The sequence below is a fragment of the Dermochelys coriacea genome, chromosome 10 (assembly GCF_009764565.3).
Source record: "Dermochelys coriacea isolate rDerCor1 chromosome 10, rDerCor1.pri.v4, whole genome shotgun sequence".
In the NCBI taxonomy this organism is placed as follows: domain Eukaryota; kingdom Metazoa; phylum Chordata; order Testudines; family Dermochelyidae; genus Dermochelys; species Dermochelys coriacea.
In genome coordinates, this window is record NC_050077.1 from 20,432,907 (window position 1) to 20,445,455 (window position 12,549).

Below are 12,549 nucleotides of genomic sequence, written 5' to 3' on the forward strand. Positions count from 1 at the left end.
TTCAAATATGAAAACCCAGTACCTTCACAAGATGCTGTTTGCTCCTCTTGAGAAGACTCTGCAGGTGCTCCTGAAACAAAAAAATGTTACTTTTAAAACTAGAATCAGATGTTATTAATTTCAAGATTATCCCATAAAGACCAGAGTACTATCAAATTTATCACGGCAACAAATAAAGCCATATCTAATAAAAATACTCCCTCCAAGAGGACACTAAATACAACCTTCTAGTATGAAAGAATTCTACTAAAGCTGGTATATTGTATTTTAAGAACTATGTCACATATGACAGTTTGAGGGGGATGTCCCCCTATGTCCTTTAGGACTGAAGTTTTCCACATGGTCTCTTACCTGCAAATGAAAAATCTATCCAATGTTTATTGTACTTTCACTTGCCTTGAAATAGAAACACTATGATAAGTAGATCAAAGAGGTTTGTTTGTTTTTCCTCTCTTATAAACCACATGCACAGCAGCACACATCATTTGAGCAGGTTGGGAATTGGACAGAACATTTTTCATAGAAAAAACACCAATTCATCTAAATCAAAACTGTTAGAGTGATACCCCAGAATAGCCAATATCCCAATGGTTAGGGCACTAACTTGGGATGTGGGAGACCCAGATTCAAAGTCCCTTCTCTGTCACATCAAAGATGGAGTACCCTATTGGTTATTCTGATGACCTATTACCATGAGTCTACTGGTTATTCTGGGGTGGGTATCTAATTTTTTCCTGCAACGAATTCAGAAGGTCTCTCCTTTCATCAGTATGCAGAACAGGAACATGTTTGAAATCTCAAAACTTTTTGCAGGATAGGAAAAGCCATTTTCTGCTCAGCTTTTCCCATCATAGCACTGGATCAAAAGCAAGTTTGCTGAAGCTCTGCACTACTGTTTCTAAACCCATAAGCACAATGGATTTGAGAAAAACAACAAGAAAGCGTCTCCTCCACAGAGAATTGAGATATTGGAAATGGGAAGTAGCACACAAAGAAGTACGGAATGTGGGTTGACCTAGTAGGAGCAGCACTGCTGCTATTATGAACTTCTATTAAGGTAATGTGACAAAGTCAGGGCTGACAGCTATAACAGAGTGGTAGAAGGCCTTAAAATGATGGAGGCCCTTTCCTCTCAGAGACACCCGAGTCAATTAAAGGCTAACAGTGACCTTTAAACACCCCTCTTCTGTTGAGATACAAGGAGGAAGAATAAGAAAAACTACAGCAGGGTTAGTGGCAGAAGAGAGAAAAGGCTTCTCTTGGGAGGAAGGCTGCTATCCTCCCTGTAGGGGAAACAGCCGGCAACCAGAAACCAGCGTAAGGAAAAATCCCGGAGAGTGGGCAGGGTATCTCCTTTTTTGTGTTGTGAGTTTTTGTTTTGCTTGAGAGCTACTTGTGTCTACCCTGAGGCTCACCTTGTAAATATTGAAAAATAAATCAGAAAGAGAAATTAAAAACCTCTGGAGCAAGACTGATTCACTCCGGGCCCCCACTGTCTGAGGGAGAAACACTGAGGTGGCAAAGGACATACCTTGCCACAGTGGTATCAGTCAAGTTAGATATGAAAGTACCATATAACATGGCAACAGCAAAAGAGCTAGTGCTACTCTGAGCTGCATCCACAGAAGTATTTCACAGAGCTAGGAGGTGGATATATACATTCTAGCTCCACTAGAGCTGGAAAGAGATAACACAAACATCTGCAAATACATAAAAAAAATGTGAACACCAGAAAAATTTAATATGGTAGAAGATATAATTAGGAATAAAGGAAGCTAAAAATGACCAACCCTACGAAGAAAAAATAATTGGGTTTGTGCATCTTGACTTTGTGATGTAAACACCTTTCAGAAAACAGCTCCTCATTTTTTAGAAATGAACATTCTACCTACCCTGGAAGGTTGTGGTACTAGGAGGTTGGTGCCAAACATATAGGAAAGCAAGATCTGACTGAGGAGAAAAGTTCGACAGACTTTCACTATGTGCTCTGTGTAAAAATGAAAGAGGTCTACTGAAGAAAAAAAATCCTTTAAAGACAGACACCTAAAATGGTAACAGGATAACTCAAGGAATTCATAATGGTCAATGTTACACTTTACAAAAAGACCATAGAAAATGGCGTCTCCTCTGATGAGCTCCAAACAATTCCTAGGCCTAGCTGAGGCAGACTGTCTGAATGACTTAATGTGGAGTTGGGTATGAAAAACATTGAAAGCCTATACTGACCAACTTGGAGATATGTTCAGGGCAGGTTAATTCACTAAGTCCAGACTTCATCAGCTGCAGAGAAGGTCACAAGAACATAACAGCTTTGAAGGTAAAGTGAAGCAAAGGAGGTAATGGGGAAAGTCTTAAATGATATTTCTTTTATCTTGTAGTCTTCTGTTTTCTCCGACAATTCTCTAACAAATACCTAAGGTTTCTCATACTTCCTTAAGTTTTCCACAAGCCACATGAAGTGTCTAGACAACATATTATTAAGGGTTTATACTTTTTACAAGAGTTTACTAAAGCAGTTTTTAGTAGATCATGTGTAACATCTGCTATCATATACAGAAGACCTAAGTGAACAATATGAAATTTTTATTCACATTTTTAAATTCTGCTTGAAAATTCTAGCTCTTCACTATTTGTGGAAGTCACTCTGGTAAGAGTCTTTACAATAAAGGTGTCATCAGCTTACCAGGAAATCCAATTTTATCAGAATGTCAATCTTAATTCACACCAGAAGATCACAAAACACTGCAAAATTTTGCAGTTACATATAGTTTAACATAACAGAATTTGGTATTATGTATCATCTTTCACATTCCACCCATTCTCAAAGCACATTACAGTAGGCATTAAACATTGGTAATATAGTGACTGGGGAACGTGGCAGCAATAGCTAATCAGACCATACAGTCTTCCTAGATGTTCAAGATCTAGAACATTGTTCAGCATAGCTTTATCATCACTTGATCTTTCCAACAACAGACAGGGGATCTTTAAGGGTGGACATTCAGAAAGGATATAGTGTATTGCAGTCACCGTTTGCATTAGGTAAGAGCTCAGTTTCTAGAGTGAGCTGTGACTCTGCCGAAGAGTAAGTGTGCTCAGATTTATCCTGTATAAAATTGCATTACAACAAAATGGATCATGCATCCTAGTGTTTTAAAGTGCTATTCTAGTGTCCCAAATAACTTTGCAAGAATGCACCATATGGCCTATATAATCCACATTATTCTACCATAGCTGACATAGATCAATTGCTTATTATTTATATTCTATGTTGTGTTTCTATGTATTTCTGTTGTACAGTAGCCCCAAGACCTTGGAATACTGAAGGGAGAAGAGAGGTAGGGTTCTAAAAACAAGTTATGCTCCACTTTCTGAAGTACCAACTTATTATTTTGTTCTTGTTGAGAACTATGAGCGTAAGTCAGCAAGTTGAAACCTTGCTAGTACTCTAAACTGCTAATGCTAAGTTTCAGAAAGCTGCTTTGGATTGATATTTAAATTAAAATGAAGTTATTAAACTTCATTAAAACGAAGATTTTTATATCCAGAAAAGATACAGCTTTTGGAGACGGGGGGGGGGGGGAAGGAGGAGGAGAAAGAGTGGCTAAAATATAGGAATACAACTGCTAGTAGAGTCAGTGTAAACTGGGATACAAGAAATAAATCTAGCTGAAAACTGCTCAGTGACTGTTAATCTTCTAATTACTTTAACTACAAAGTCAATTTTGTTCTTGACTATATTTCATGCTCCACCTCTTTTGAACTGCTCCTTTCTTTTATGAGGTGGTTCTGGAATTCCTATTCTTTCCCTTTATTTTATTTACATCTGCCACTTTAAATGCCTTGCATGATAGCAATCCTTCCTTTGGTTCAGAAGGGCTTGATGTGGTTCAATAAATATCCCAAAACTTCCTCTTCAACAGATAGGGGGAAAAGGATCAATGAATTTTTCACTTCAGCCAATAAATGAGAGTCCAATTCCACAGTACTCCTATTTCCTTCTGGCCCAAAAGAGCAAGAGACTGATTTTGGTCCTAAAGTTGATGTCACTAGACTACGGTACAACTATCATACTTTTGTCTGTCTCCTCTCTATGTGCTTGAGTCATACTCATTTCTTATCCCCCCGCCCCTTTCATGGCCTCTAGATTCTCATCCTACATCTGTGCAGCCTTTGCACAAAGCATATAAACTGATGGAGAAAATCTGACCTGTTCTTGGTCACTTTCCCTCTGCTGCTCCAGCAGCAGCACAAACACCATAAACTTCTTCACAGCAATTCTTGAAATACTGGAGGATGAAGAAATGCAAGATGCCCATGCTGACTATAAACCGTGTATCCTTAGGACTTCATCATTGCTCCATGCTTGTTATTTGAATATCTGATCTGTGTACCATATTTACACAACCATATGGTCTCAGCAGTTCTCATACAATTATTACAGATGTTTACCCTTCCTTGAAAAAGCAAATTAAATTAAAGATCCGACTTAAAAGTATAAAAGCAGGAGAATCACAGCCAACAGTAAAAATAATAAGAGACTCAGTTAATATAAGCAGTATTGTCTAGTTAAGGACAGTAAGCACAAGAGCTGTTCAAAATATTTCACATGAACAATATTTAAAGTTATAAAGAAAAACATTTCCAAGAGAGTTTCTGAAATTCACTTCAAGTGAATAAAGCAGTTTGTAAAAATATCACTTACACTTGGGCCCTAAATGATTTATTGAAAGTCTTGCTCTCTACCTCAAAACATCAGGCCTTGTCTTCCCTAGGAAAAGAAACGTGTTCTTCACGTGTGGTAACAAACAGGAGGCAAAATCCCAATGAAAAAAATCAAGCAGCTGTTTTAATGCGAGTTGGCAGGTTGAGGTAAAAACCATAGGCTCCCTCACTCCCCCATTAACTTTTACCTGCCAACATGTGGGAAAACTACAAACAACCTTGTCCTCACTAGGATTTTACCTCATGTTAGTTACCTTGCATTAACTAGTATGTGGCAAGACCCCCATTTCTTGTAGTGAAGTATCTTACCTGTTTCACTAAAGCCTACATGTTGCTACACAACTAGGCCTTATGAAAGCCTGTGGATCCTCAAAGAATACCCTTATACACCCTCAGAGATTACTTCCCTTAAGATCAAAAATCAAGGCTCAATTGGTAGCACTCTTGCCTTTGAGACAGAAGATCAAGGAATCAAGCTCAGTATTAAGACAGTTCAGGGTTACAATTCCAACCTTCAAATAAAACATCTCATATCCCTGAGGGATTATGAGACAGATTTAACATTCCACGGCACTTAAAATAGAATCAAACTGAGTATCTTAACTTTGACACTCACAAAGTTAGTTCTAATGTCCAAGCTATTACAAAGAATATAACATGATCTACATTTATTTGCCAATACTGCATTGTCTGTACTTAACTCCTTGCTTTACACAGCTAACCGGGGTACCAGAGTATGGAGACACTGTCTAACTTCAAATTACATTCTTAGAATTACTAAAACTTGAGCAACTACATTTTGATGTAGGCATAAAGGCCTACTTAAAAACTTCTTGTCACAACACATCTATAAAGCAGCAATAACCTAATATTGTTATAAGTAATAGGCAACATTACTATAAAATTAGATTAGAGAAAAAACCTCTTCATTTTAACTTCTTGTATTTTGCAAAACTTTGTTTACAGTGAGTTTCATTATTTTGCCCTGTAAGCTTCTTCTTCTTGTTTGTATTGATATTTAAAACAACAAACTGGGGAGCAACAAAAAACAAAAACAAAACTTAAAACCAGGAAAATGAAAATGTAAAACCCCAAACGTGCAAGGGGGGATTAAGGAAGTACCCAAAACCACTTCCGACTGTTTTTTAAAACTGAACTTCAAGTTGACGGAGTCCCATTAAGTACCCAAGTTTGAAAATGCTCGCCTAAAGTCAATCAACATAGACTTGGACTTGCTGCTGTCTATATGAAGTCAGGTTATCACCTGATTCAAGATTCCAATTTGGGCTAATTTAACATTTTTATACTCTGCACAAAGAGATGAACTGTTCACAAGTAATACGATACAGATTTGCCTTCATGTGACCAATCAATAAGACCTCAGTGATGTTGAAAACATGTACATGAAGTACATTAAAGTTTGTGTAATCAATTCTGACTGTGAAAGACAGCTAATATGTGAATATTATAAATGTACACATTAATGAACTGTATATAAACTAGGCCATTATATAATTTTGATCTGAGTACTGAACTGTTGGCCTCGGGCAAACTCATAATTTGTCTAAAATGCAGAGGTGTTAATCTGCAAAGGTGCAGAGTGGGAGCTAAATTGAACAAAGACTGGTGGTCACTATGCATATAATTTTGGAAAGATGCTTAAAGAGCAGACGGCCTAATGTTCACATAAGTTATACAAAGCTCGAGAAAACAAGACATGTTCCAGACTAAACTATTTTTGAGAAAGTGATAAAACACAGTTTACCACCTTATTTCCAAAATGGTGAGCTTTGACAGAAGACAAAATATGTTACTTAGTGTCTGGTTGAGAGTGGGTCATGAGTGACCTAAGGACTAGCTGGTTGAGGGAGGGAAACCCATACAAGACAATTAGTGTTGACAGGTTAGGGTAAACCAGAAAGATGGAAGTTCCCTTGACTGAGAGAAGAGAGTTTATTTAGTTTTTGAAACTGAAGGTCTCCAGCTGCTTCTAGATAACCACCTCCAGAGAGTGTTGCAATGACAGCAAGGGTATGTAGAGAACCAAGCCACCTAAAGGGTGTTTGACTTTTGACAGTTTTCAACGGTCGTCTGCAAAACAGTACTGTTTAACCTATTTGTTGAGTCCTTGCTAAATACATTCAGAAATTTGCTTGAAGCAACAAAAAGACATTGAAAGAAATGTTAGTACCACTAAAAGTAACTCAACATCTTGGCTTGCTCTACAACTTTTGCCCTCCAGTTTTTGTTCTCATCACCTTTGTATGTAAAATTCTTCTAAATTTTACATACCACAACCACAGCAATCTTTAAAAGCCATTTTAAAGTGAGTTAAAAAATACAATACACACACATCATGACTACACCGACTTGGTTTTATAGAATACTATAATAATAATAATAAAAAAAATTACTTAAGACAAGAGTCTAACTCATTTCTGTTCTCTAGTTTCAAAATACATGACTTGTTTCTATACCCATTTGTCTGATAAGATTGCCAAACAAGAGTTTTAACCCTAAGGAACACATCCTAGATCAGTGGTTTTCAACCTTTTTTAGTTTGCAAACCCCTAAAAAAATTTCAAATGGAGGTATGGACACCTTTGGAAAACAAACAGTCTGCGGACCCACGCTGAAAACCACCGTCCTAGATAAAGCATTTTCTTTTAACTGCTTCCTCACTCCTTAAAGCATAAACATCTCAAATCCTCTAAAGATACAAAAGTAAGGAACAACGCATGAGCCCAGAAAATCACTTTTATATGTATTTAGGAAAAGCAATAAAGCGTGATGAGAATTAAATATATGCTATAGAATGGTGAGATTATAAATAGTGATCACTGTGGACAGAATTGTTCTGACGCCCATACACCATAAACTGTAGTTTTAATATGTACTTTCAGCTCAAATTAATTTAGTTCAGCTTAACACTTTAGAGATGGCTGCATAAAGTAAGTTTTCCCAAAAGCATAGCTTGTCTATAATATACTTGAACATTTAGTAGAAGATAGTGTAGGATGGCATTCAATCATAGATGAAAACGGAGAAAGGTTCTCAGTTAAAATTCCAGGTGGAGCCTCATGAAGTATGACTTTGGGTAAGTCAACCTTCTTGTACCTTAATCAAACTATTAGTTGAACTGGATAAAACCAAGTCCTCATGAAAAGCTAGATATTGCATTTGGAATAATTCTTAAAGGAGAAAAATGACAGTTTGGCCAAAGAAACTAAGTAAAATGCCATTTTATGTATAATCTGAAGGTGATTTTGCTTCCAAAGTCAGGCATGTTATTGTATTTATGACCAACCAAAATTCTAGTCACATTAAAAGTAACAAAGGAAAGTGAAGAAATAAAAATTATAGGGAGTCACTTCTTAGTAGACTCAGTTACAAACAGCAGAAAATCACGTACAAAACTAAGGCATAACAGTGCAAGTATGCTACTAAAATCAGAATTTTTCCTGGATTAAAAAAACAAACAAACAATTTTTAGAATTGGCTTTCCTAAATATCTTTTATGAAAGATGATTAAAACACTCAAATGGCTAATCAAAAACTAGCATTCTAGTCTATTAAATACATTTTTAAAAATATAAGTAAATTTAGTATTTATGAAAGGAACCAATAATCCTAACATATTGTAACATGATTATGTAACCAATTATATCCCACCACCTTAATTAGTTTACACCCAGCAAAATTAATTATACAGCAGACAAACAATCACAGAACCAGACAGAGATTATACAGACAAACAATAGGGAAATGGAGACTACAGTAATAGAACACCACAGAAATGAGGATTTCACATCCCAGCTATTGATAAGTGAGTTCTTGCCAGACAGGATGCTATCAAACTAAGTTTCCTTTTACATCTTCTAGGCACTTTCCTTTCTCTGGAAGGGATAGGCACTATCAGGCAGGACTGTATTCCTAACGGCCCAATAGCATCTTATTTCAGTGTGACTAGTTTGGAATGTGAGGATGTGACCGGTGTACAGTGTGGTCAGTTCTGTGCAATTTTCTCATTTCACTTCTGCTAATGTACCTTGTTCCTGACCTGCACCATCCTTTTAAGTCAGGACTCTCCTTCTGAAGAGACTGAATACATTGTGGTTTTATGAAGGAGTGTTACAAGAACCTAAATTTTAGGTCACAACTCATTTTAATTGACATCTAACCAGTGATGAGCTTGCCAAAATCTTAACTGGTTCCCTCCTCACCCCACAAGGAGGTTGTTGCCCACCCCGCCCCCCGGGACCCCTGCCCCATCCACCCCCCTCCCCTGTCTGCCCCCACAACCGGACAGGAGGGTCTCCCGCGAGACCCTCCTGCCTGGTTCTGGGGGCAGACAGGTGCCCACCCCTAAGAGCCAGAGGGACCTGCCGGGGGGCAAGGTGGGGAGTCCCAGCGGTGCTTACTTGGGGCAACTCCCAGGAAGCATCCAGCAGGTCTCTCTGGCTCGTAGGGGCGGGGGAGCGGCCGCTCCCCCCACTAATCACATCAAAAGTGGTGCCTTAGGCACCGACTCTGTGGGTGCACCCATTGGGAAAATTGCACCAACCGGCAGCTCCCTGCCCCAGGCCCGAACCCAGCTCACCTCACTTCCGCCTCCTCCCCTGAATGCGCCGCCCTGCTCTGCTTCTCCGTGCCCCCCCCATCCCCAGCTTCCTACGAATCGGCTGTTTGGTGGGAAGCCTGGGAGGGCTGAGAAGCAGGCAGCGGCTTCACACTCAAGCCGAAGGTGGTGGAGGTGAGCTGGGGTGAGGAACAACTGATTCGTCAGAAGCCCGGGGGGGGCGGGGGGCACAGAGAAGCAAAGCGGGGCGGCGCATTCAGGGGAGGAGGAGAAGCGGAGGTGAGCTGGGAGTGGGGTGGGGAGCTGCCGGTGGGTGCTCTGCACCCATCAAATTTTCCCCTTGGGTGCTCCAGCCCTGGAGGATCCATGGAGTCAGTGCCTAAGGCGCCACTTTTGGCCAGTTAAATTTAGAAGCCCTTTTAGAACCTCACGGAACAACCGGTTCTAAAAGGACTTCTAAATTTAACAACTGGTTCTAGTGAACCGGTGGGAACCGGCTCCAGCTCACCACTGCATCTAACCCTTTAATTTTCTCTCTAAAAGCCTGCACAATAACTATTAATACTCCTCCAGAACTTCACACTTAGATTGTAAACTCTGTGCAGCAGGGATCATCTTTTTATTCTGTGTTTGCACTGTGCACAGCATAATGGGGTCCTGGCCCACACTAGGGCTTTAACATTTTACTGAAATGCAAATAATGAATAATAATACAGAAAGCTGGCAGGGGCTGACTGCTGCAGAACACGCAAGTGCCTGAGGAAATGGGAAAAGCCAGAAGGTGTTGCTCAAACAACCTATTCAGCACCATTTGTTAATCATGAGCTGTACTGACCGATTTCCAGAGCAAACTCCTCCTCCTGGCCAGAAGTGTCACAGATGTTCATGTAAGTAGGAGACGGCAACTTAATGGGGTAAAATAGAACCACACAAGAACCATCTTGGTTCCACCAATATCTTGGTCATCAATTACTTAATGTGACTAGATACTCCCAGCCTCAAAGGTCACAGCAATGATGGCCAGTTCAAGGAATGAGATAAGAAGATATTGTCTGGAACTGCAAAAGCCTCATAATGAAAGAAGGTTGTTCCAAGATAGACAAAAGTGCTTTTAATAGACAATGGCTTAATATTATGAGAACCCAAGTAAATATTGAGTAATGTACCAATTTAAACCTTTGAAACATTGAGAAGGTATGACTATTATACAAGCTAGGAACTCCAAATCAGCCAAAGATGATATTGCTACATAGGCAGTGTATTCAGCAGCTGGAAAGAAAGGAGTGAAGACTGTCCACTCTGAAAGACTAAGGTCATGTACTATGGCTCTACAGCTGCATAGTTGCAGCTATGTCACTGTAGCGCCATAGTACAGATGATTCCTATACGGACAGGAGAGGTTTTTCCATCAATTTGGTAATCCACTTCCCCAACCTAGCCATATCCACACTGGTGGGTAGGTCAACTTAACTACAGCACTGAGTGGTGTAAATTTTTCAGACCCTTGAGCAACATAGCTAGGTCAATCTAAATTTTAAGTGTTGACCACATCTAGGAAGCCATACTGATTGGCTTTCCGTTAAGTCTCCTCTAGTCTCTATCTGGAAATATGGAAGCTGAGTAAAGGGGCAGGATACAGTATAGGAAATGAGGGAGGAAGCTAGGTGAGGGAAAGTATTATCAAGCCTACCAAAAAAAAAAAAAAAAACCTACACCACACCTACCAAGGAACTGCCAGCCTCATAAAAAGAACTGGGGAAAAATAAGTTACTGCACATGCCATTATTCAAACATTGGTAACAGGATTTTTAACACCACCAGGAGTCCTTGTTCATAGTACAAAACAAAGCTCTGATGGTTCTCCTTTAGGAGAAGATGATGTGAGTTACAGAAACAAAGGGGATCTAAAAGTAAACTTTTTCATATTGTTTAAATTTTCAAAAAGATTCAGATGGATTATGTACAAGACGTAAAAATATTTGTTGAATTATTTTTAAATGTGAATTCCAAGTTTCATATCAGAGTGAAGTTCGAAGATTTTTTCAAGGGTTCATATTACAAATTCTGATACAACTTCAACTATTTGCAGCACCTTTACAATTTACATTTACCTATGAACGTTAAAGTGCATGGATTCTTTGAATAGGAATCGAGGAGTCTGTCCAAAACTTATCCAAAGAATATTTTAAATGGTATTGCACAAGGTCATGCCTATTGTCAGCTGCCCACATCATACATGTCCTGAAATTTACAATATCAGAAAGTATTCGGTATAAAACTAAGTCAGACTTAATGAACATAGAGCTTTACACTTAGTTGTTTAACAGAAGGATATTAGTTTTTGATATTGAATATTTTACACTTTTCTACAAACAATAAGTGAAAGTTTGGTTACTGATTTCAATCATCATCATTTGGAAGTTAAATATTAAGGCGACTATGTTATTCATTTAGATACTAAGTCAGCATGCAATAATTAATAACCCATGATCTCTTGCTGGCTACGGCTTATTAAACACTGTATAACAAATTGGTGACTATGAATTACTGCAACCCTGATATCTGAAATAGAGGGCTGTCTCACGTGTTAATATCAATAAAGGAAGATTTCAAAAATAGATGGTGAGGTTTTAAATGTCATATTCAAACAAGTTTCAAAATCCTAAATCACAAGAGTGACCTTATAATCTATGAATAAGAATTTATGAATGACAAGCTGCCGTAAAATTAATCCACATGTTTGACATTTGGAAGGCAACTCCTTCAATTTGGAACAGGTATTAATAAGGAGCTGTTTAATTTCACCCCATTAATCCCATGCATATACTATTTGCAACATACCGTGAAATCCTTTGAAATGAAAGGCAATATAGAAATTCAAGATATTAAAGGTAGAGCACTGCCAGACAGCCCTCCTCCCCAACCACCTCACCAAATGTTTCACACTGGAAAGATTATTAAATGCTTAAAGTGATCCTCTTCTTAAAGGCATAAATGATCTCCCTGAAACTGTGTTGGTGGCAGATACAGGGCCAATCTCCCAGCCATGTCATGTCTACTACCACCCAGATCTGTGACTTATCTCCCCACCCCCTCAATCCATTCCGATCTTTCAAAAGTATATTGACCTCTAAGGCGCTTTTTGACCCTTCAGGATGAAAAGCAAGATAAAAAAGTAATAGAGGGGGTTTGGGATATAGATAGTATATGAAACACAATACTAATTAAAACTGAATTACCCCATT

The 12,549-nt window shown here is 38.7% G+C and overlaps 1 protein-coding gene across 4 annotated transcripts in view; it reads right to left on the reverse strand.

The window, feature by feature from the left end:
- The window catches only part of GSPT1 (G1 to S phase transition 1), a 36,720-nt gene that overhangs the window by 22,753 nt on the left and 1,418 nt on the right, over positions 1-12,549 (reverse strand). For all 4 annotated transcript variants that reach the window (XM_038418855.1, XM_038418856.2, XM_043494135.1 and 1 more), the window contains exon 2: positions 23-70. In XM_038418855.1, the coding sequence (XP_038274783.1) occupies positions 23-70 (48 nt within the window). The remainder of the gene's footprint in view (positions 1-22; positions 71-12,549) is intronic.